General features: G+C 45.8%; 1 protein-coding gene across 8 annotated transcripts in view; it reads left to right on the forward strand.

The window, feature by feature from the left end:
- The first annotated feature begins 2,013 nt into the window (after window positions 1-2,013).
- LOC147615868 (phospholipid scramblase family protein C343.06c-like) overlaps window positions 2,014-25,923 on the forward strand; it is a 143,051-nt gene continuing 119,141 nt past the window's right edge. For 6 of the 8 annotated variants that reach the window (XR_015262652.1, XR_015262651.1, XR_015262650.1 and 3 more), the window contains exons 1-5: window positions 2,014-2,136; window positions 2,317-2,640; window positions 17,967-18,053; window positions 19,794-19,835; window positions 19,985-20,029. Coding sequence is in view for 3 of the 8 variants with exons in the window: in XM_086778488.1 (XP_086634614.1) it covers window positions 2,071-2,136; window positions 2,317-2,640; window positions 17,967-18,053; window positions 19,794-19,835; window positions 19,985-20,029 (564 nt within the window). In the remaining 5 variants the exon portion in view is untranslated. The remainder of the gene's footprint in view (window positions 2,137-2,316; window positions 2,641-17,966; window positions 18,054-19,793; window positions 19,836-19,984; window positions 20,030-25,923) is intronic. The other 2 variants (XM_086778489.1, XM_086778490.1) reach the window with 2 other exon arrangements.

The raw sequence follows: 25,923 nt of genomic DNA on the forward strand, positions 1-25,923 counted from the left end.
ACATACACCCAATAGTACCTGTAAGATCTCTTTGTAGTACACAGTGTCTGCACAACCGAATTCCCTTTCTACAATTCCCTTCCTACACTGTCTGCACAACCGAATTCCCTTCCTACAGTTCCAAAAACAGAATTCTACAAAGAATCGAAACTTACTCGCAATGCTCGTGAACGCCTGCGAGAACTGACACAAACGGAGGTCCATATGCGCCCGAAACGCGTTCTCGGCCGCAAAGTTTTATCCAAAGGGTTTAGAGGACAGTATGGTTGCCCTATAGGTGCGCTTCGCGAAGGTAGCTCCTCAATCGGAGTTCATTTGTCGGTGCCTTCTAAGAGCTCCCGACAAAGGGTGTAGTAGCCAACACAAAGGGAGAAGAGTAGGTGAAGCTCTTACCCTCGGACCACTTCCTGTGCTTCTCTTGCTTGCTACTCAGCTTCTTAGCATGAACTTGGCTCTGATACCATGAAAAGATGCAGGGAGGAAGAGAGCTTGAGCTCTTGCAAGCACACACACACTCACATAAACCCTAGAAGAGAACATACAAGATGAGAGGCTGAAATTTGTTCTTTTTCTTCTCTCCACAAAAGGGTTCTACAAAAAAGATAAGGGAAATACAACATAAGTACTAAAGTACTATGTATATGCGGTCCATAATGTGAACATGCTAAGTGAGTGAGCTGGCAAGATAAGTATGCCATAACTCAATGGTGGAATAGTAGTTGGGGTGGTCCAGCTGTAGAATCACTAGCGAAGATCTATCATGTCAGCATCCTACCAAACACGCCAGTGATGTAAGTGGTGGAAATGGTCACCCAGGCATATCATAAGTGTGAACATGCTAAGTGAGTGAGCTGGCAAGATAAGTATGCTATAACTCAATGGTGGAATAGTAGTTGGGGTGGTCCAGCTGTAGAATCACTACACGCCAGTGATGTAAGTGGTGGAAATGGTCACCCAAGCATATCATAAGTGTAAGCTCGGTTGAGCTTAACATCTCAACAAGAACCGAGGGTTCACACTAGCATTTATCCCTTATCTTTATGTTATTTAGCATTATCTTTGGCCTTGGCTTGTCAACTATTAGGGATCTTTGGGCTACATTGTCTAACGACTCAATTTAAATCCTCTTTTTCCCATTAACTAATGTGTAAGCCTATTTGGAAATTTGTAGAGATGCATATTGCACTATTAAAGCTTGTTATCTCTTTTTCTTCTTGATATCTAACTACTAAGTCAATTCTTTCTCTGTTAATAATGGTGTTGAGGTTTGTGTATTGAACCTCAAGATTTTTACCAATGCTTATAACTCCCAATTCAAGTCCATTTAAGCTTTGGTTTTTATGTTATTTGGACTTTGAATTTATGGATGTCGTGTCGTTATTTCAGTAAGTAAAATATATAAGAACATTGTTAAGGAGTGTGGGTTCATGGTTTAGTCTAAGTGTTTTTGTGGTCAATCATCAAGAGAGCTAATGGTGGAGGAGATTCTATATATCTTTTACAAATTTTGTTTTGAAATTTTTTAGATTCGGTGTATATATGTTTTGATTAACATTTATTGTTTATATGTAACTAATTATGTAAATATAATTATTTTTAATTTAGGTGTAGATATGGTTGATTAACATTGCAAGTATAGTTACTTCCATTAAAAATAAAGCCAATCATCGAACAAAGAAAGGGTGGGGAATCTCAATGCTCGAAAAAATGACATTTTAGTGTATATGTACCGGCCAAAATTTAAAAAAACTCGTTGAGATATTAAGTAAGCCTTATTTTAAGGAATGATTTTTTATCCATTTAAGTTATAAAACCGGCATATAATAGAGATTTAGGAAACAAAAATGGGATAGATTTAAGAGTTGTCCTTATTGAAAATTATGTTTTTTTTTCAAGAATAGAGGTTTATTTTGTAATTTTTTGTATTTAGAATTTAATTTAGATTTTTTTTGTTTAGCACTGATTATTATTTGTGTAAGTATAGTTATTGTTTACAATAAAAAAACAATAAAAAAACACTGTATATATATATATATTGGCAGGACCTCTTCTTAGAAAAGGGGGTTAAAAATGTGGTCTAAGCAAGCTTTCGTCATGGCTTCTTCTGCGAGAGTAGGTTTGATACCTTGCCTCATGGTAAAGTAAACCTCTTTCTGTCTTTTTCTTTTCCCTGGGTTAGAAATGCTCCATCCACAGCTGGGCGATGGCATGCAGCATTCATTATAGTTTAATGCAATCATTTGTTTGTTTATGACATCATGCTTAATACAGTCTTACGTTAATGATTTAAACTTAATGACTGTTTCGTTTTCACAGGAGCGAAAATGGAAGCATGGCTCATTGTGGCCTATGCATGGCAAGTGTATCATCAGTGCCAACAATCATTTAATCATCCATCATCATCGTATACGACACTGTTGTCGTCGTCGTCGTCATCATCATCATCATCACGGTCATCCTAACATCATGAGAATTAGGCCATTTGAAAGCTCAATGTGTTCAAGAAGCAAGAAGAGCATCAGGTTTTCTTTTTTCCAAGATGTTGTGTCGGATTTGGCTGCACCATACACAACTCATGTGTCATTTTGCACAAGTCAGCAACCAGATGAAGCTTGTTTGCGGCCGAAACATTCTGAGGAAGTAAGTGTGCAATGATTTTTGTTGAACAGTATGGTATCATACCCTTTTTTAAACCTCTTAAGTGGTATTAATTAGATGTGTACATTTCCTTTCCTTGTTCTGCCTGTCATTGCACCTACATCTGTGGACATGTTTGTGTGATTTTTGAAGTTTTCACATTTATTCTGTTGATTTAGTTACTATGTTGATCATGGACTCTCAAGAGGGCAAGTTATTATGGGTAGGTCGATCTAGTAATTATCCCCTATCATGGAGTCTGGATCTAGTAATTAGGTGGATCTAGTAATTATCCCCTATTAAGCTAGTGATCACCTCCATTGCTGGAGTCCCAAGATGGTGAGAATTGAGAAGTAGGTGGATCTGATAATTATCTTCCTTTTTTGGGGAGATTAATCATTTCATCTTCTATTAATCTAGCAATTAATTTCATTGTTAAGTCTCAAGAAGGCAAGGATTCGTAACTACGTCTACAAGCTTTGTAGTTACACTTACAAGCTCCTTATTAGGACATGAGCATGGACAAAGTAATTTGTTCAATAACCCATCAATCCATGATATCTTTGCAAGCAATCTATTTATCTCACCATTAATTTCTAGGCTAGCAAGGTGGAGTGATCTCCAAGCAGATCACGTTCGATGGTTTTCTTCTTCCGTCTTTGTCTATGGTGACTCATGATCATAACCATCGTAGAAAAGGTGGCACGGAGTATGAATCACTATAGAATCTTCCTCGTTGATAATCTTGTCTTTTCCTTTGGCTGGTGGATGAACGGCTCCATAGTTCACCCCGCCAACGGTGTAGTTGTCTCATCTCTTAATGGACTCATCATGACCCAATAGTCTTTCATGGTAACAACCTTTTGTAAGGGGTAGTACCTGGATGAGCGGAAATGGACCAAAAGGTAGTGCATAGGATTGAGAAGTGGGAGGAATCGCAGAAAGAAGCCGCCTACCTCTAGGGAACGAAAGAGAATCTTTAGAGATTGGTGGAGACCCCATCGAGGTCTTTTGCATGATGTTAGGAGCCCAGATCAACTGGCACAACTCATGTGATTTTTGGTTTGGATCCCAACCCACCCCGGCTTGGATAGCAGTTGAGTCTTTTCAGTGGATTGCCTGCGGCACCTGTCAGAATGCGCAGCGGAAGACTAATGCACGTAGGAGACGCATCACCATCGAACTCCACGAACACCCCCAACGGGCACTACAGCATCCCTCCACTGGGCTCCCATCTCCCAGTGAGTTGCCTCCCAAAACACCGGCCGGAGGAGATGAATATGACAAGGTGCCACTCAAGCCTATATATGGCTCTTCAACTTCCCATGCTTCCACTTATGGGATAATCCAAGGCACCTTGTAGCCATAGATCACACGCTCGAAATTGCCAACCTTCCAACACCCTCCCTCGATTCGAGCTCCGCAAGCCAACGAGGCGCGAGGGGGTCGCCTAGGACCACACACGCCTGAGCTGCCCAGGACACACGCCCGGGCTTTGATACCATGTCAGAATGCGCAGCGGAAGACTAACGTACGTAAGAGACGCATCACCATCGAGTTCCACGAACACCCCCAACGGGCACTGCAGCATCCCTCCACTGGGCTCCCATCTCCCGGTTAGCTGCCTCCCAAAACACCGGCCGGAGGAGATGAATATGACAAGGTGCCACTCAAGCCTATATATGGCTCTTCAACTTCCCATGCTTCCACTTATGGGATAATCCAAGGCACCTTCTAGCCATAGATCACACGCTCGAAATCGCCAACGTTCCAACAGCACCTCGGTTAGATATTTGGGATGTCAGGTGGGGATTGATATTTCGCCAGAGCAATAGCTTGCCCCTCTTCTCTTGAACATTTGAAGAAACTCCTTTATGGGATCACCGCCTGTGCCTCCCTCTCGTCTCCGCTGGCCGAGTAGTGGTGGCCAACGAGGTGCTCTTGGCCACCATGTGTGGTACCTCACCTCTTGTTGGGCGTTCTCTCGGGCATACCTCGGAGTGCAGAGGTTGATCCAGAACTTTCTTTGGACAGGAACATACGGCCGTCCTGTGAGGGCCAAGGTGGCCTGGAGGGTTGTTATTCAGCTCCGTCATCGTAGTGGGTTGGGCATCACTGATCTAGCTCCTTGTACATGTGGTCAATGCCGCAACCTGTACAGAGTGGTATTGGCGGGCTGTTGTGAGGGCAAAAGAGACCAAAGGACCAGATATACGAGAGATCAGAGTAAATCACACAAGAGCAAATCACACATCATGCAATGGGGATATATATATATATAAATGATAAAATCCAGTACAGGAGCCCTATGTGAGACTCCGAAGGAGCAGAGAGGGCTGCTGTCCCAATGTAAGCGCTGATGTCCTGATGTAAGGCAGATGATAAATGCTGATGTAAGCACAGATGTAAACGCCGATCTCCTGATGTAAGACAGATGATACACGTTGATGACTGCTGAAGTGAAACGCAGATGTATGCTGAAGTGAAACGCTGATGATCAGCCCTGATGTAGGCGACCAATCCAGCAACAGCAGAATGCGGGTTTCACCTGTTGTAGGCAGCCTGCACCAGCAGCAGCAGCCAGAGAGGAATATGCTGACGGTGACCCAGATGTAGGCGACCAGCAGAGAAGGTACTTGTCGTAGTGGTGTTGAATGAAGATGCGCTTCCTATATATAGGAAGGGAGGGTGCTGGTCGGCCAGCAGAAAAAGATAAAATAAAAATAACCAAAATAACCCTTTTTGGGTTGGGTAAAATACCCTTTTGGGTATATTTTCACACACCCCCTCTTAGACCAAAAAGGGATCATGAGAGAAGATAAGGGGAAAAAAACTTTGGTTGTCGAAGATGAGGACCATGTGTTTTGAGACCGGAGGAGACACTTCTGAGTTTGGGAGGTACTAGAAAAATGCCACAATGCAAGAGGTTTTCACATGCATGAACGCCCATTTTTTGGGTTTTCATTCACACATGCATCCCAAACACAAACAGAGAATGCTATGCATAGGGAATGCAAGATGGAAAAAATGCAATGCAGTGGGTTTTCACATGAGCCGTGCCCTCATGGGGTTTTCACTGACTCATGTGCCCGATACAATGATGATAAAAATGTGAAAGGAGAGGAAGATCCCCCTCTCAATGTGCGGAGGATGATGGTGGTGGACCAATGCCGATCCGATCACGAAGATGCTCGAGGATGGGGAGGTTGATAGACTTTGTAAGGATGTCTGCGTGGTTGTGCGTTGTAGGAATGTACTAGAGTCGGATGGTACCAAGCTCAACTTGTTCCTGGTAAAATGAAAATGGACACCCACATGCTTGGTACGGTTAGAAAAAATAGGATTCCAGCAAGGGCAATCGCACTCTGTTTGTCGACGAAGATGATAGAAGCGGTGTCAATGGGGATGCGCATCTCCGTAAGAAGCTGACGAAGATACATAGCTTGAGTGGTGGCGTCATATAGGGCCCAGTATTCGGCTTCAACGGAAGAACCTGCAATGGTATCCTCTCCTCATCATACCATCTGTTCTGGGGCATAGTCCCAGGTCTCGCAGGCTCTCCTGAGTGTACACGATGTGGGAAGCTCTGTAATGCAGCCGTGTGTAGGAGTGATGCGAGCTGGGCTGTAATGGTATCCATAGATGCCAGGGGATCCATGAGTAGGAGCCCATCCTCTACTCTGCCAGTGTATATGTCTGCCATGTCATGTGTGAAGTAGATGGTAGTGTGTGGCGTCGGTATGTGGCGGGCTGGTGATACTGGTGATCCGGCTAGTGAAAATGCCAAGTATGTATGATCTGCCCCAATAGGACGAGGTGGAATGGAGAATGAGGTGACAAGCTGTGATGCCTCCAAAGACCCCATAATGTAGTCTACCACCGTGCCTCCGGTCCGTGTATGACCCCCATGTGGGAAGCATGTCAGCCCTCCTGATCCCGGCCACTGTAGCATCCCGTTATAAATAACGAGACGATGCCTGGCTCCCAACTCTAGTAAGTGGTCCCCATAATGTCCTCTGTCTGGTCCAGTGTCCTCTGATGCCCGACTAGCCCCTATCTCCTCTGGATCCACAGGGTGGAGGATCTCCATGTCATCATAGTCATACACCTCACACTGTCTGCTCTGTGTGTGGGCATTGAAGTCGCCCGTAAGAAATACTTTCCCTAGTGTAGAATAATGCATAATCTCCTCTGACAGACAAGTGTATGGCGAGGCTCCTATCTCCTCCGCATGTGGCATGTCCTCTGTAATGACATAGGAGGATGCTGATGGAGAAAAGTAACATAGGGCTATGTATATAACCCTGTCCTGTGAGAGCTGCAAGCTGATCCACATGTATCTGGCCTCTGGATCCTGTGCTACCACTCTCAGTCTCCCCTGTAGCTCCCGTCTGAATAGGACTGCTACTCCCCCCGACCCTCTCGAGGTACCCTGGCGTGTGGTCCTCCTGTATGCTGACTCCCACTGGAATCCCTCTACTCGAGGTAGCCCTCTCTCTGGGCTCTGATGTGTCTCTGTCAGAAGTATGATGTCTCTCCCCACCATAACATGCTCCAGTCGTCCAGGCTGCACCCATAGTGAACCATTACAGTTCCATACTGCTATGTGTATCTCTGTCAGTGGCCTGGTCTGTGTCCCATAGGCCCCAAACCGCTAATCCATGGGCCGGCCATCAATGATGACCCGACCATCTCGATAGAAGGCCTTCTTGCCTTCTCTCCTCGCGTGTAAGACTCGTGGCATGCAAATTCTCCTATGCTCAAGCTGCATCCTCGTGAGATCATCATCCAAGAAAATAGGAGCTCCCTCTAAACCCCGTAGTATGACCCTCTTCCTCATGAAGGTGACTCTCTCCGTCTCTCCTGCAAACTGTAGGATGAGGGCTCACTTGCGTGTTGAGTCTTTCCCGGCTCTCCATGCTTTGGTGAAGGGGAGAGGGTGCTCTTCCTTGTAGCCGAGCTTCATGCATAGAAGCTATCCATCTTTCTCGGGAGTGGAGTCGGGTGTCTCGGCTATACCTGTGACTCGAATGTTGAGGCGGCGGGCATGCCTCATCTTCTCCTCCTCAATGGTGGTGTGAATGATTTGGTTTTCTTCCCTTTGAGTCTCCTCCCTCACTTCTTTACGGATGTTCTTCTTCACCACCTCGACCCATCCTGACTGCTTGGCTTCGAGCTTTCCCTCCATGTCCTTTGTGATCTCCTTGGAGATCTCTTCTTTGATGGCCGTGAGAGTGTTGTCATTGATCTCCCCTTCTTCCTTCGCAGCATCCTTGATGGCTACCATTTCCACTTTCAATGCACTCACCTCCTCCTTGAGTGCCGTGTTCTCTTGTTCGAGGTTCGTGACCCGTGCTTCGAGAGCTATGATGTGCCTGTGTAGTTTGTTTTCCACCTCATTGAGGTTGGAATCGGATGTCTTCTTGTTCTCCTTGATTAGTGCCTTCATTGCCATCTCGAGGGCCTCGAGTTTCTCTTGGAGACTCGGGGCCATTCCTCCAAATCACTCTGCAGTCCTTCCCACAGGCAGGGAGGAGAGAGAGTTATGTTGCTGCCTTGGGGGCCTGAGCAAGGGTGGGTGGGGAAAAGCGGCCAAAAAGGCACACAGGCGATATGGCGAACTGAAAGGGGGTTGAGGCGGAATGGCGAACTGAAAGGGGGCAGAGAGGTGATATGGCGAAAGGGGCCAAAAAGGCACACAGGCGAAATGGCGAAAGGGGGCTGAGGTGGAATGGCGAACTGGGGGGGGGCAAGGCACACAGGCGATATGGCGAACTGAAAGGGGGCTGAGGCGGAATGGCGAACTGAAAGGGGGCAGAGAGGCGATATGGCGAAAGGGGCCAAAAAGGCACACAGGCGAAATGGCGAAAGGGGGCTGAGGTGGAATGGCGAACTGGGGGGGGGGGCAGAGAAGCGATATGGCGAAAGGGGCCAAAAAGGCACACAGGCGATATGGCGAACTGAAAGGGGGCTGAGAGAGAGAGAGAGAGAGAGAGAGAGAGAGAGAGAGAGATATAGATATTCTGTTTTCTAAAAAAAAAGAAAAAGAAAAAAAACAATTGTAAAGCAACTCTTGGGTTAAAAAAAAAACCCTTTACTAAGGTTCAGGAAAAACGAAAGCACAGTAGTTAAAAAAGAAAAAAACAAAAGCTAAAAAAAAAACAATATGCCTATGCTTTCGCTTTTTCTGCTGTGCCTGCCACCTGTATGCCCGCTTGCCAGCGTTGATGCTTGCGCACGCAACCGGCTGCCTGCATACGGCTGTCGCCAGCACACGTGCTGGACGCCCGACTGCCAGCGTGCGTGTACCAGCACGTGTCTGGCTGAACCGCCTGCCCATGCTGCTGACTGCGCGCCTGCGCCCGCCTACGCATCTGGTGACGCCTGCCTGCCTGTGTATACCAGCCGCCAGCGACCAGTTATCCACCTGCCCTGGCTGCGCATACCAGCTTCTTGGCATGTACGGGTTGTGCTACCACACCCAAGCGACACTTCTCCTTCTCTCTCTCTCTCTAAAAAGAAAAAAAAACAGTTGACATGCTTTTTCTTTTTTCTCTCTCTTCAAAACTGTTCATACAGTTGAAGAACATACAGCCCTACTTCTTGCTAAGCAAACAACCCTTTCTAGACCACCATCTCCATCATCACGGGTTTCTTCGATGAAAAAGCAACATACTAATCTGAAAAACAGGAGTATGCATGGAAAAAACAGCAAGCTTCTTGAACTCATACCTTTTCTTCGACCTCATCTTCTCTATCTACCGACTTGCTCGTTCACGAGGCATGGCTCTGATACCACTGTCAAATCCACATAGGATCTCCTCGTAGAACGCTCTTGATACAAGACTCGAAACCTGCAAACAAAACAAACAAACAAGAAGGGGGTGCAGGCCTGACTCACCTCCCAACCTCGACACTCGTGGGCAAACCCACAAGACTTGGCTGTCCCCACCGAGCCACGGGCTGAGCTAACTAGATGGACGTACCGACCAATCTCTACCTCGTGACATCCCATACCGCCACGAAGCTACCCTCGCGGGTCTCGAGACTGTTGCCGGCCTCGGCTGCATGAAGCAGGTGCACGTCTGCACTAGATCTAGGCTCCTGACCATAGAGCTCTCACAAATCACGCGAGACTCTATATGACTAATGACTTACCTTGGCGACCCTTTTATAGGCTCTTGGTCGGTCATCGGGCGTCCACACTTGGGCGCCCGCCCGTCCATACTTGGGTGCCCGCCCGTTAGTCTATCCCTAACTCAGCTCGCCAATCAGCCTGCCTAGCTCCAAGCTTCCCCAAACCTCGAAGCTAGTCTTGTGTGCATGTAGCACACGGTAGATACACACTGTGCACATGATAGCTGGGACCTTGGTGGGGAGCTCTGCACAGTAGGTGCTGGAATATTACACCCTCTTGATCTCTAATTTGGGGCATTGCCTACCACCTTGGTTTTTTTGGCGGGTGGAGGTAGTGGTGTTGGAGGTGTTGTCTCTATTTTCCTTGGCTTTAAAAACACACTCATTATCAAAATGTCCAGGCATTTGGCAATAAGTGCAAAATCTATTCTTTTTGGGAATATTTTGCCATTGGGGAATGGGTGTTGAGGCAGGGTTTTTGGAATCAATATTATTGTTGCCGGAAGGTTTGCCTTGATTACACGAGTTGTTGTTCCCCTTTCCTTGTTGTGCTTTTTGATTAGAGGTGGTATTGGATACAAGGGCCCCTGTCATGACCCTGTGAAAATGAAACAGCACAAGTGTGGGCATGGTGGTTGGTGAGCAAAATAAATAATAAATGATTCATATTTGGGGTGCTCGGACAAATGGTATGATGTGTGGACATCTTCAAAAGTGAAGAGGGACCAAGGACATTAATATTTTTAATGTTTTAACCTTGGGTGGCCCCTAGGCATAAGTGGCCCTTAGGAACTTTACTAGGATATTATTGGAAGGGGGGCAACTCCACTTTTGGGAGTTACACGCCTCTCTCATCTCTCTCTCTCTCTTGCTTTTGGGAGATCGTGCAAGTTACCTGTGTGGAGGAGAAGAGAAAAAGAGTCGACTGGCTGCATAGAGGTGGTGGCTGCTGAATTTGCTGTGTGGAGAACAGGCCGTACAGACCACGTGGCTGCAGGCCGTACAGAGCAGGCGGCTGCTGTCCTTTTGGCAGTTGGTTCAGGCAGCGTGGCAGGTACGGACAGCAGGTACAGTCCGTACTGTTGGTATTGGCGGCGGTTGCTGTATGACAGCAGGTACAGGCTGCTGCACACCGGCTGGTTTAGGCGGCTGCTGTGTAGGCGGGTACTGTACGGTACAGAATAGCACATAGGCGGGTACTGTACGGGCAGAATAACATAGACGCTGCTGTACGACAGCTGACACAGGCAGCAGTTGCACGTATAGAACTGTATAGACAGGTACAGTCGGGTACTACAGACCTGTACGGACAGGTATAGACGGCTACAGTCCTGTTCAGTCTTGAACAGTTGCAGGCGGTGCATCTTCAGCTGCTGGCGGTGTTTTATCAGAGTATAGTTGGTGCATCAGTCAGGCGGCTGCAGGGAGGAAAGTACAGACAGCCTGTTGCAAGTACAGTCTGGTACGATCAGTCCCTCTGGTGCAGAACCACGCATTAAAATTGGTAAGCTTTGAACATATCAATCTTTCTTTCTTTCCACTGGCTTTTGTCTGCTGCAGAGTTGTGTCATCTGGCCCCTTGTGAGAGGAGGGGTATGGCAGTTTGAAGGGTGGAAACAGAGATTGGATAGTGGATGTGTATTTGAACTGAGTTGAAACCATGTTCATGGAACAGCCAGATGTGTGCTCAAGGCTGCCCTGCTGAATTGTCTTGGTTGACTAGAGGGAAGCACAGTGTGTTGCTTTTGTGGGACACAGATCTGTGTGTGAATCCTCTGTGCTAAGAGGTCTTGAGGGCTGCCAGATTGGACATGCAGGTTTATTCTCCTGGACTGGTTTTGTTGTACTCAGTTATACATTTCATTGAATTTGAATAAAGAAATACCGAAAGGGGCGCCAAGCTTTGGGGCCAACAGGTGTCGATTTCCTTTCAGTTTTGGAGCATTCTAGCTCCTGTAAATTTTGTTATTTATTTGGACTACAATTGGAAGGGTGACTGCTAGTCTACCGCACTTTGGTTTCTACCAGAGGCCGGTTTCAAGGTTCCGTTGCTGGGACCCATCATCAACTTTCTTAAGGGGGTGAGCTCGTGGTTGACTCGAGGAAAGTCATTGCTGAAAAATTCAGCAGCATGTCAGACACACAAGACGAATATTTTTATGATGAAGAAGAAGAGCAAGAGACCTCTCTTGAGAGAAATGAATCTGAGGATAGTCTTGTAGGAGAACAGGCTGCAGATGATGCACAATATGAGGATGTAACACAGCCAGAAGATATGCCTAGTAAAGAGGAAGATGTTGCTCAGTTTAAAAATCGTTTGGCAAGTGTAATGGATGTGTTTATGCAGCTCACACAAAGTGAGAAGTTTGCTGAATTTATGAGATCCCGTTCTTAGCCTGAAAAGCAGAAGAAGAAAGTGCGTTCTAAGAACCCACCTCAGGGCAATAGTGGTGCCTTCCCACAGGATCCATCTTTTGGATAGTTTCCGAACATGCAACATGCTTTTGGTGCCAACTCACAGAGTTCCTTTTTCGGACAGCCATCTATTCCTCAGCAATCTATGCATCCAGGTTATTTTAGTGGTGGCTCTGTGTTCCAATCCATGACTGGGGGTTATCCTCAGGGAGGCATGGGTATTCCAGGGAATTTTGGAGCTAGTTTTCAGCATGGTATGCAAGGGAATATGTTTTGGGGCATGCAACCCGGAATGCAAGGCAACATTTATGGGGGCATGCAGTCCGGTATGCATAGTGGAATGTTTGGAAACATGGCTGGAATGTATGGCATGCCAAGTGTGGGAATTGGTAATGTTGACCCTATGATGGGCATGAATGCTTGGGGTAGCAATCTCGTGAAGCCACTTCCTTTGTGGGAATTGGTAATGTTGACCCTATGATGGACATGAATGCTGGGGGTAGCAATCTTGTGAAGCCACTTCCTTACGATAATCTAACGCCTATGGGTAAGGCGAAGGATTATAAGGAAGGGGGAGTTGCTGTGAAATTTGACACATTCAGTGGGGCCAAAGATAAGCTAAAGGCACTTACCTTTTTACAGTAGTTTGATGCTCCTTTTTCTGGTGGTAATTACACGGAGTCCTCTAAAGTGAGAAAAGCTGCGACTTTTCTGAAAGGCAATGCATTGCAGTGGTGGTCCACTCTTCTTTTACAGGGCATAGCACCATCTACTTGGGTACAGTTTAAACAGGTGTTCTCTTTCGAATGGCTCACATATACTTTTGAGGTGGATGTAATGACAGCATGGCACAAGTTGTATGCATCAAAGTGTGAAAATCTTGAAGATTATAATAAGAAGTTTTGGGAAGCTTTACTCCCAGTTACTTCTTATCGTGCAGTGCCTTTGTCTGAGCAGGTGGAGAAGTATTGTTGTGGGCTGCCCAAGGAAGTGCGTGACTATTGCATAAAGACTCAAGTAACAAATATGTCACAGATCATAGAGAATGCTATGACAGCAAATTTGTTACTCACTGGGGTCTCATCTGGATTTAAAGGAAGTAAAAACTCTAGCAAGAAATCTAAAATGTCAGGGCACGCTTCGCGTGATGCAAAAGGGTCTACAGAGAAGCGGTATAAGAGTTACCAATGCCCAAGAGAACTCCTGAGGAGAGAGAGGCTTTGATGGATGCTCGGAAATGTTTTTACTGTACAGAGGAGGGACATATGTCTTTTAATTGTCCCAAGAGAAAGTCCCAAAAGGACTCTGACACTAAAGGAGAGCCAAGGTCAAAGAAACCAAAACCTTTTGTAGGGTTAGTTCCTGATCTTGTTGGGGAACAGCCGGGTGGTGAAGAGACTGAGTTGTGCAGGGCTTGGGGCAAAGTGAGAGATCAAAATGCCTTGATTTTCTTTGACACAGGTGCTAGAGCCAACTTTATTTCACCGGATTTGGCTGGCCGATTGGGGATTCGTGCAGAGGAGATGGGGCCTTTGTATGAGGCTAATATGGCTTGTCTTGGTTATGCAGAACCCGTCACTCCTATTATTAGGAAGCTCAGGCTTCATTTGCAGGGTTATGTGGACAGCGAGGAGTTTTTCATCATGCCACTTGATGGATGTGATGTTTTGTTGGGTATGCCATGGTGCCATAGAGTACATGCGGTGGTGGATACATATAATAGGATGATTACTTTGACTCATAGAGGGAAAGAACATGTTTTGGATGTAAAGCTTAAAGGGGAATCTGTTCCTATTGTATCAGCTTCGGAAATTTCATCAGTATTGAAAAAGCATCTTTCCGCATACTTGATTTATGTAAAGGATGCAAGAGATGATGAGTCTAAATCTAATTTGTCTACGTTAGAAAAGGACATGACTGATTTCTTATGTGGGTTCCAAGATTGTTTTTCCGAGTCATTGCCAGGAGAACTTCCTCCGGAAAGGCCAGAAGATCATGCCATTGATCTAATTCCGGGTAGTACTCCACCAAATAGACCGCCGTATCGTGTTAGTGCAGCCCAACAAGAAGAAATTATGAGTCAGGTACAGGAGCTATTGAATAAAGGGTTGATACAGCCTAGCTCATCACCCTTTTGCTCACCTGTGCTCTTAGTGCAAAAGAAAGATGGTTCTTGGCGCATGTGTATTGATTACAGGGCGCTGAACAAGAATACCATCAAGAATCGATTCCCTATTCCGAGGATCGATGACATTTTGGACCGCTTACAGGGCTCCACAGTCTTTAGTCGGATAGACTTGAAAAGCGGGGATCATCAGATACGTATTAGACCCGAGGATGTGCATAAGACAGCATTTCGAACCACTTTTGGGTTATATGAGTTCTTGGTTATGCCCTTTGGTTTGACAAATGCACCTGCCACATTTAACAGAATGATGGACAGGATTTTCCGGCCTCATAGAGCGTTTGTGGGCACCTTCTTTGATGATATGATTGTGCATTCACACACTGAGGAGGAGCATAGGAAGCATTTGGCCATTGTGTTTGACGAACTCCGGAAACATAGGCTGGTCATTAATGGCAAGAAGAGTGAGTTCTTCTTGCAAGAGATACACTTCTTGGGGCATATTGTGTCTAAGCATGGAGTCCGTATGGATCCATCGAAGGTGGAAGCAATTCTTAATTGGCCAGATTTGAGGACCGTGCATGATGTACGCAGCTTTTTGGGATTATGTTCCTATTACAGGCGGTACATACGGTATTTTGCTGAAATTGCTTCGCCCCTTCATGCCTTAATAAAGAAGGCAACTCCGTTTAGATGGGCTAATTAGGAAATTACAGCCTTTAAAAAGCTTAAAGAAAAGCTTACTTCGGATCCCGTATTGGTATTACCGGATCTCCGAAAGGCTTTTGTTGTCCAATGTGATGCATGTGGAAACAGCATTGGGGCAGTTCTCATGCAGGAAGGACATGTGATAGCCTATGAGAGTCGAATATTGCAGAATGCCGAGAAGCATTTACAGGTTTATGAGAAAGAGATGTTGGCTGTAATTCATGCTCTTTCTACATGGAAACACTATTTGCTTGGGGCTGAGTTCACTGTGCAGACAGATCATCAGACCTTGCGTTATTTCCTCACGCAAACTAAGCTTTCTGAGAAGCATATGCGATGGGCCAACTTTTTGTCTATGTTCCACTTCCAGATTGTGCATGTGGAAGGCAAAAAGAATGTTGTGGCAGATGCTTTGTCACGCAAGCCACAGGTCTCAGCAGTTTCACTTGCTTATCATCATGAGCTTGATGAGATGAAAGAGCAGTATGTCCATGATGAGGACTTTGGAAGGTTGTGTGCCAATCCTTGAACCGAGCAAAAGCTTGGTCCTTCTGGGAAAGAAAGTAGACCCACGTGAATCTGGTACAATCATCAACAAGCAGCATAAAGTAGAGAGATCCTCCCAAAGATGGTGTCTGCTGAGGTCCACACAAATCAGTGTGAATCAACTCCAATGGCTTCGAAGCCCGCCTGGAAGCCTGCTCCGGAAAGGATTTCCCTGTGCTGCTTACCATGTATGCGAGAACTGCAGTGCCCTTGCCTACTATCAACATCTGGCAAGCCAACCACCATTTGGTCTCTGAAAGCTCGCCTCAATGCATCCACATTTAAGTGGCCAAAACGAAAGTGCCACAAATCTCCGACCTGAGAACCTGTCAACGAGGAGAGTGCAGAGAGCTTGTAGATACCATTCTCCAAACCGCCTTCCCAAACAACCTGGCCAGTCTCACGGTCCCTTAGAGCAACTGAATGCTCCTCAAATTACACCTGAAAGCCAGTCTTGCATACTTCATGCATTGACAGAAGATGAAAACCCAGAGCAAGGACATAAAGAACACGGGAAGCATGCTTGCCCCCCTTGCCGTCGGGAATAATCTCCATCCGGCCCTCACTATGTATCGGAATAGTGGAGTTGTCGCCAATAAAGATGCGACCTGACTGCCGTTTCAGATCCAGAAAGAAGTCACGGGATGGAGTCATGTGCCTGGAAGCACCACTGTCAAGAATCCATTCCCGGGTATCCTTCGTGGTGAAGCCAACTGCCTCCTCGCTCGAAGATGATGAAGCATCGGAGTCCACCATCTCTAAGTGCACAAATGCCGGAGTCTTTGCAGCTGAGGCTCAGGAATCAACACTCTTCCCTGTCCGCTTAGGGCACTTCCTCCAATAGTGGCCTTTCTCGCCACAATCATTACAAGATCTTTCGGCCTTCAGCTTCTCTCGTTCTGAATCAGGCTTCTTCTCAGAAGACTTCTCCGGTGAAGCCTTCCCTTTGCCCTTGTTGTTATTCCGGCCTTTCAACCGTTGGCCAGTTAAGGCCTCCGAACCTCCGCTGTGAGGAGGATTCGTGAAACGTTCCTCCTGGTCCAAGACCATTGGCACAAGCTTCCCAGGTAATGGTGCTGAGCCTGCCACTCGTAATCAACAAGGAATAGAAAGCAGAATACTGAGCAGGCAAGTGGGAAAGCAAAGTGATGGCCATGTCTTCAGATGATATCTCTTTCCAGTCTAGGCTAATTTCCTAGTCTAAATGTACATTACCGACATTACACAAGTCATACACTTGGTATTTGACTATCTTCTGGCATTACACAAGTCGTAAGCTCGGAGATTTTCCATAATCATTTTACATAAAGCACAATGCGTAGTACAAAAATATAGCTTGAAGATGTTACCGCATGCTTTGGAGTAATGTTAGCCAATGTGGTTAACATAGGAGGAGGTAGCTTGTGGGTAGGCTGTCAGACTCTCATTGCAGGATTGATACAGTTCCCGAGATAGGAGATCATCATCAGCATAGGTGGATGGCATATTTGGTGGGCCCGTTGTAGCGAGGCCATTGAGGGTACTCTTACCCCTCCAGCTGAGTCCATCCGCTTCATTTGGACTTACAGCATTCATACCCTCTATGGTTAGTGGGAAAAACTTTAGGGTGGGTTGGATCGCATGCGTAGACCCCTCCCCACTTTGTATTTTTCCTCCTTTGAGGGTTCTGAGCATGTATATCTCGCACTCGGGCTGCCATTTTTTACCTAATAAAAGGATCTAAAAGGAAAATAAGGTGATCATTAAGGGGGGATATTTGAAGGATAATATTCACTCACTTAGCACTTATTAGCACCTACAACACATTCTCATTTGTTTAGTTGTTATTACATTTGCATGGTTGAAAGCTAGGAAGGTAAGATAAGTGAACGAGTAGATGGATGGTGAAGATGCCCGACGGGGTCTATATATATTGCCCGTGAGGTGGTTGGAAGCTTCTAGTTCCTTCCATGCTTAGGTGCTTCTAGGCTTATCTAGGTGTAGAGTCTTCTAGATCCTACTAAGCTCATCAAGGTCTAGAAGTTTCTAGATCCTATTCGAAACTTCTAGCTTATCTAGGCCCCTAAACGTGCTCTACATTCCTAGGATAGAGTGTCTCAGGAAGACCTCCCAAAACCATGGTGCGGTTAGCATAGTGTGGTTTGATGAATCATATCAGGTTAATTTGGCATGATGCCAGACCTTCCTCGGGCGTCTCCTAACCATCTGCGTGCTGAATGCGATGTTGCCCATCACTAAATAAATACATTACTCTTTTCAAAAGAATGATTTGGGAGATTGGCCATTGTGGACCTACATAGTTTGAATGTTCTACAAAGTCTTCGCATTTGTTCCTATTTGCTTTTGGAAAACCTCCTTTTTAAAGACAGTTCTTAACTAATGGACTCGATGCTTTTAGGAGGAACTTGCTTCATTACTTGGGAGAAGTGACTTAGTCATCACTCGCAAGGTCGAATGGGCCAATGTTGTGGCTGGTTATGGACAAGTAAGTCACTCTGATGACTGTTTACTATCAATGTTACCATCAATGTTTACATTCAGCTTTTGTGCCACAAAAGATTTGGGCTTGAAAATACAAAAACTTTGCATGTGGATAGCAAGTATTCTCCAACTTGGGCAAAACATTTTTCTATGAGCTCCTTTTGGGTTTGGGTTGATGAGAATGGCCTGGAGATGTTTGATAATGGTGGCCTTGAAGAGTTATGGATTTTTGAGGAGTACATTATGTATTATTAATAAAAGAATCTTGAAGAAAGATTGCATTTCTTGTTGGAGGTTCACAGGGTGTAGTATTTGATTTGGTGAGAACAGATGAATTGCTTCCATGGCTGCAAGTCTATCAGGCATGAGAGGAGAAGGTGTCCTTTCTTTATTGATAGCTAAGGTGGAATGTTGTAGTTTACTAGCATGATCAGCTTGTGGAATGTAAGCCAAATGGGTTTACTAGTACAACTGGCCACGTGGATCATGTTATGGAGCGTAAGCCAAATGAGTTCACTCCATCCGTGCCAAAGCCTAGACGCAAGTGACAAGGTTTCTCTTCATACTCTAGCCACCTTCTCTCTATGTGCTTCCAAGCTTCACAATCAGCTAGGATCCTCAAAACACCATCTGTGGAGCAATGGGTTACATGCCATGTCATGAGCTTTGGAATAGAACATATGCATCAAATGAGGTATGATTAGGAAGTGAGGTAAAAATTGGAGGAAACTTTATCTCCATGCAAGTTCTGCCTATAACGCGATGCACTGCAATGCAAACAAGAGATAGCCTTTGAGTAATATCCATGATAGAGAGTTAGGGTGGTGAGCTTTCATGGAGGCGCTTGGCACACAGACTACCACACATGCTAGTAACAGTGGATTCCTCTTGGTGCTTTTGACCCTCGGAGAACATGCCATTGACTAGACTGCACTGGAGTTGGACTTTGCAGAGGTGAGACCTTTCTGCTTGACCTAATAACCCCAAATACCCCTACTTTACCTATTTAGCTTGGTTACGATGTAGAGCTGAGTCGTGGCAGTGCGGCGATGACCCCATCATGGAGTCTTTCTGGATGACATAGAATACGGCTTGTCACACCCAGATTTTGATGCATATGAATCACGTGATGAAAGCATGCCAAAGGCTGGCAAGAGTCCAACAAAGACTGCCATCAAAGAAAGTTTAGATCAGCCCATACAAACTCCAAAAACCCTTAGTGAAGAATTTGACTTCCTGGCCTCTGAGTACCTTATGGAATCTAGGTGCTACAGGTGAGGCTTGTAGAGTGTGAAGTCGGATACCTTGATGATGCTTGAGAGACATTGTGTTTTGACACGTCACATGAAGATGAAGTGCATTAACATGTTTTATTTTTGGCAAGGTTTGCTAGAACTGGAGCTAGTTATTGAGAGGGGAGTAGGCCAGAGAATTCCATGCATTTTATGATGCGATTGCCAAAGAGCTGTAGAATTTAGAATGAGTGCATTTGTAATGAAAGTAGGGGAATCAGGCATGGTTTAAGGGCTGGGCAAGAGTCAGGTACCCAATTGAGGATGAAGGAAGATGTGGCTGAACATCACCAGACTGGCAGACAGTAAGTGGGCGTATGAATGGCAGGGCAGCAAATGCGAGCATGCCAGGCTGCATGCTGGTGAATCAGGAGGGTTTTTAGAACATCTTCTAGTCGCCTTAAGCCTCCTTTTTACTGTCTTAACAAGCTCTTGCCTGGGTGGTCTTGCAGGAAAACCGCTATGTTGTCGTAGATCCACGACAGGAGTCAGCTGTAAGTTATTCTGGGTGGCACAATGATGGCTTTTGTATGAGAGTGGAAATCCTAATATCTATGCATAAAGAAAACAAAAATGTGTGAATAAGGACCCCTTTCATGTTATGATGTGAAACTGAACATGGGTATCTCCTTTTATTGTACAGGTACTTGGATTCATCATTGAAAAGAGTCACTGGCTCTCTCGCCAGGTAAGAAAAACCTCTTGTACCTATCATGCAACCCCTTCGTCTTTTGCACGTTGTAGTTGCATATATACTTGTACTTAACCTTGTGTCTCATCTTTTGCACCATACACAGTCTATTGTGGTAGATTTGTTATTGTATGGAGATCACTGCTGCTAATTCTCATTGGGCTTTGACTCATTGCATATTGTTGTTCGCGTGCTCCTCTCTAGCACACCTTCTGTGTACATGTCCCCCCCCCCCCCCATGGGGTGGAAAAGAGACTTCTATTAAGTATGAAAAATTATACAAAAGGGAGATTTCAAACCAAACAAGGGGGAAATCTCAACCAATCAGGTGCCTTGTGCTGCCAACAAGGTCCCATATGAGTAGGGGTGAAAAAGATGCCGTAATCCCAATACCTGAGTTGTGGGCCTGCCTGTGTCACCCAAATGATAGCACCAAAAGAAATGAAAGCATCCTTCCTCATCCTTCTAAGGAGATGTGCTATTGCAGTCCAAATCCTCTGTGCTTCCTTGGATTGCCATAAGCAATGGTAGATTGTCTCTGAAGCTCTTGCACATCTCGGGCATGCTGGGCTAACACCGACGACTGATCTCCATTGGTTAGTAGCAAAGGTTTATTCATTGCGTTAAGCATCATCAATGTTCCTAATCAGTAGGCTTAGGGATGGATCAAGTACAGCAACCCTTCCACATGCAACCACCCCTGTCCCCCTGCCATCACCCCCCATCTCACATTACACCCATGTCCATTTTGATCACGAGCTTGACCCTATTTACTCCAACCACATCTACCGCCACCTCTAGGATGTGGATCCTTCGGTCCCCCTACCCGCCAACTCACTCGCTAGCATTCTCCACACATCTGCCACCACTTCTTTCATCTGCATTGGTGGTCTACCGATAAGCCACTCTGCAGTTATATGCCCCGAAACTATTGGTATAATGACAAATGCAGAGCCAAGCCACACACTCCCCGTCTTAAGCAGGAGATACGCATTGGGAAAATCACAAAGCACCAAGTGCAACGGATTTCTTAGCACCTCACCCAATGCCAGAAACAGGAGTTCTACGCTCAGAAAGAGGATGACTTATACCACTCCTCGTAAGGCCAAACTGCAACGAGGCTTGGAGGAAACTTTGAGAACATAGCCCCCCCACACCTATCACTTGCCCGGAAACATGGCACTCCTATGCACGCTCCTCCCTCTATCAAATCCCCCATCAGCCACCTCTGCCCGCACCTCCCCACCACCTCCACCTTCTTCACAAAGGTTAGGGTCCTCAAGGCCATCGGAGGTTGTGGCATTCTTACACGAGGACACAGATATCCTTCTTTATTTGGCTTTCTCTAGAGCGATGAGTTGTGTATTCAGTATATTACAATGATACAAACAGATGCCTTTATCTGAACAACTGTTGTGGCCTTTGGCCTGCCAAAAGGGACTCAATTCTTGACCAAAGGATTGACTATGGACTGACTATGAACGGCCCCCAACTGGAGATTAGGTCCTTATGACTGAACTATTGCTTGCTATTTATAGGCTCATGGGAGAACCCCTACAGCAATCCCATTGCTGTCAGGGCCAGCAGAGATGAGCACAAAAATTCATTTAAATATCATGTAGCCTACTAGTGATGCTTGTGGACCTGCTTCTTCTTCCTTGCCTGAGCTTGCTAGTGCCCTAAATCTACCCTAAGACTGCTGCCTAATCAAGGATTAGCTATGAGATTAGCCATGTCCATGTGACATTCCCTCTTGCTAAACTTGATGATTGGTTGGAAACGTGTCATCCTTCCTCCTTCGACTATTGGCTTTGTACTTTCACTGCTTGACTTTTGATACTTTGACCTAAAGCCATGTCACTCCTCTGATTCCATTCCAAGTTTGGTTTGAGAATTGTGCATCTGTTCCACTTTGTCCCCATGCTTGCAATCCCTTTCCCTTAAAACAGCTATGGTCTCCTATTGAGAATGATCATGCCTAAGCTCCACCTTTGGAACTGATGTGGGAGCCAATGGTATGCTTTATAAATGCTACCCTGGCTGCATTCTTCCATGGATCTAAGCACCTTTCCTGGGACAACTTAGGGCTTAGATGACTGAGCCTGAATGCTTTGATACCAATGTTGCTTGGGGAAGCCTTGCTGTACTTGATCCAGCCCTAAGCCTATTGATTAGGAACATTGATGATGCTTAACACAATGAAAAAACATAGAGAAGAGATAGAGAAGCTGTGTATTCAGTATATTACTATGATACAAAAAGATGTCTTTATCTGTACAGCTGTTGTGGCCTTTGGCCTTCCAAAAGGGACTGAGTTCTTGATCATAAGACTGACTATGACCCCAAAACTGGGGATCAGCTCCTTATGACTGAACTATCGTTTGCTATTTATAGGCTCATGGGAGAAACCGCTACAGCAATCCGACTGCTGTTGGCCAGCAGAGACGAGCACAAAAAATCATTTAAATGTCATGTAATGCTACTAACACCCGGTATGGTGCTTATGACCTGGCCGACTATTGATTCTGGTGGACTTGCTTCTTCTTCCTTGCATGAGCTTGCTAGTGTCCTAAATCTACCCTAAGATTGCTGCCTAATCAGGGATTAGCTACGAGATTAGCCATGTCCACGTGTGTGCATGTGACATTACCTCTTGCTAAACTTGATCTATCATCCTTGCCCGAGCCTACTAGGGCCCTAAATCTACCATAAGATTGCTGCCTAATCAGGGATTAGCTATGAGATTAGCCATGTTCACGTGACATTGCCTCTTGCTAAACTTGATCTATCATCCTTCCTTGCCTGAGCCTGCTAGGCCCTAAATCTACTGTAAGATTGTTGCCTATTCAGGGATTAGCTATGAGATTAGCCGTGTTCACGTGTGTGCACGTGTCATTCCCTCTTGTTAAACTTGATCTGTCATCCTTCCTCCTTGGACTATTGACTCATGAGCTGCATTCATGGGTTGGGGGGGACATCCCAAGTCAAGGATGTGTGGGGTTAAGGCCGGGGAGCCACCATCAAATAGTCAACTGTAATATGCCCCTTTTATGGGGAAAGCTTGTGAGGCCTCTTGAGGTAGGCCAATTGCTCATGCTGTTATATATGATGAGCCCATGTATGGCGCCCATCTCCAAGAAAGACCTACCATAGAAGGTAAGTATTATCGGAGTCCTGTGATATCCTCTGAATGCCCATGTCCCCAAGATCTATGTCATACAAGATGATGGGATCCCTATTAAAGTCAAACAACTTGACGTGATTGTTCCTAGTCAGTGCATGGAAGTCCCAAGGAGGAGGATTTCCCCCAACATGGAAAACTTTGTAATATTAGTATATAGTGCCAAGTATGGTGACTGCCCATCCACTAGAGAAGTTTGGCATAACTAGATGTATCTGGTAGAAAGTAGCATACCGCTATGTGTACCACCCGATCCCCTGGAGAGAGACATCCACGTATACCGGGCCTCCTCATCCTTCTCGACAACTGGAAGTATGGCACGGGAGATGTGGTTTGAAGAGGGCTGCGAGCCCCTCGGACCCTCAGATGACTCCACATATCCTAGATTCCCCCTTGTATATTGATTCCCATACACACCTTGCAACTTGTGGCAAACCTCTCTCTGGGCTTTGATGTGTCTTTGTGTAGAAGATGATGTCTTGCCAATTAGTGGTCTTGGAAAATCCTCTTGGATCTGACCATAAGGTGCTATTATAGTTCCAAGTGGCTATCTGAAGAGCTGAAGACTCCGTACTATTTGGGGCAATGCTGGGCAATGACTATGGGGCCATCGCGGTCTTTTCCCGGCCTTTTGAGCTTCCATAACCTGAACCATCCTGACTTTTTGGTGCACCAAGTGTAGGGGTGTGAGGTCATCTCCAAGGTATATTTTGGTGGTTCGGAGGGTGACCCTCTTTTTCAAGCCAGCCAAACGGGACTCCGCATCCTTGAACTTGAGGAGGAGAGGCCTCTCCTTCGTCAAGTCCTTTCCCACTCACCATCATTTATAAATGGGGTGTTAGTGATACACATTTGCTTACATAAGCCTCACCATCCTCTTTCTGTGAGTTGCCAGTCACAAACTAGTCATGTACCTACCGGTCGAGATTCTGTACCTGTTGTACGAGTTCTATTGCTACTGCTCCGACCTATTTTGGTTACCTCTAGTGCTGTTACAGCTCGACTTGTTCATAGTGCTTGAGATGGTGCCTAAAGCTATTTGGACTGATCTGCTGCCTGAGTTTGTATTTCACCGGTGCTTTGAATTTATGGTATATGTGGAAGTATTATTTGCTTCAGCTGAGTTTTTCTATCACATATGGCATCTTGAAGAGCCGTGGTGATGGGGAAGATCAGTACCCCTCATGGGAAGAGGTGGTTTACACACATTCATGGTATTTTGGGACTTCTTTTGATGATGGCCTGTGTGTATGGTCAAATGATGATTGCTTATGGATAATCCGGCATCTCCCGTGGGGAGAGTAAGGCCCTCAAAGCTTGTACATGATATTTTTCTTCTTGGATAATAAAATACTCTAGGAGGGGTCGGCCTAGTCCTTCCTCTATGTGGTGTCAGATGTGCGCATCTCTCTTTTATAGTTTTATGGAATCAAGAGGCATATGTTTAAGGTTGTGGCCAAAATTTTTTAAGTTTTTAATTGCATTAATGGTCAAGTGTTTTGTGAAACTCCTTTTGTCCCAACGGAGTTACCAAAGGTGGAAGCTATTGTAAAGCTGCAAGCACCAGGGAATGCCAAGGAATTAGCTAGATTCCTAGGGAAAATCAAATGGCATAGTAGATTCATGAGATTTTTGGTTGATGTGGCTACACCTTTGTATTGCTCGACTATGAAGGATACAGAGTAGGGTTTTAGGAAGCATTTCAGAATTTGAAGAAAATGTTGGCTTCTACACCCATACTTCAGCAGCCTAACTTTGACTTTATCTTTCATATCTTTGTGGGTGTTTCAGATGTGGAAATAGGAAGTGCCCTAGTGCAGGAAGCACAATGTCACGTGCATCCCGCACTTCGATGCCACGTTGACATATTTGTACAAGCAAGTGCAGGACCTGGAGTGGAAATTGGTCCCTTGTGAGCCCCAGTTCGGGGCGAGTTAGCCAAGGTTCCACTCTAAGCGTCCAAGGTTAGGTGTACAAGTCCCATACAAATGGTCTTGGTCAGGTGTGCAAGTCCCGCACATGAATGAGTGCGAGTCCGTTATGTGAGTCACCCTCTGGAATGATGAGAGGTGCTCTAGGTGTTCGGCTTGAAGCTAGATGCTAGGCGCCTAAGTAGAACATGTAGTTGCATGTGCCACCCCAAAAAGGGTTTAAGACCCTTGCCTACAAAGGGGGTAGCCTTTGTGGGCCACCCTAGGGGCCAAGGGGGCCCATGGCCAAGCCCAACAGCCACCATATGGCTTGGCATGCTGTCGGCCAAGCCTGGAGGGCCTGGGCAGCAAGGTGGCCAGGCCTAGATGGGCTAGGGGCCAAGTCGGCCAGCCCACACGGCCTTGACCAGCCTGTCGGCCAGCACCCAGGCAGCCTGGACAACAAAGGTAGGCTAGCAGCCAGCATATGAAAAGCAGGACGGCTAGTCCATGTGAAAGGCGCCTAGAATATGGCATATAAACAGGCCGTGTGAATATTTAGCAGGCTGACCGCCTTCTAGAGAAAACTGACCCGCAGATTTGCGACTATAATGGGCATCTCATAATTCACAAAGTGCTGAAGAACTCCAAGGGTGAGGACAACCAAAGGGAGCCTAAAGCAAAGGTGAAGATTGAAGGTCAAGAACAGATCATCCACAGGCTGAAGGTTTACAGCCAAGGGAAGAGCTACAGATTTTAGTCTCTCTCTCTCTCTCTCTCTCTCTCTCTCTCTCTCTCTC

The sequence above is a fragment of the Cibotium barometz genome, chromosome 39 (assembly GCF_041138505.1).
Source record: "Cibotium barometz isolate CiBa-2024 chromosome 39, ASM4113850v1, whole genome shotgun sequence".
Classification (NCBI taxonomy): domain Eukaryota; kingdom Viridiplantae; phylum Streptophyta; class Polypodiopsida; order Cyatheales; family Cibotiaceae; genus Cibotium; species Cibotium barometz.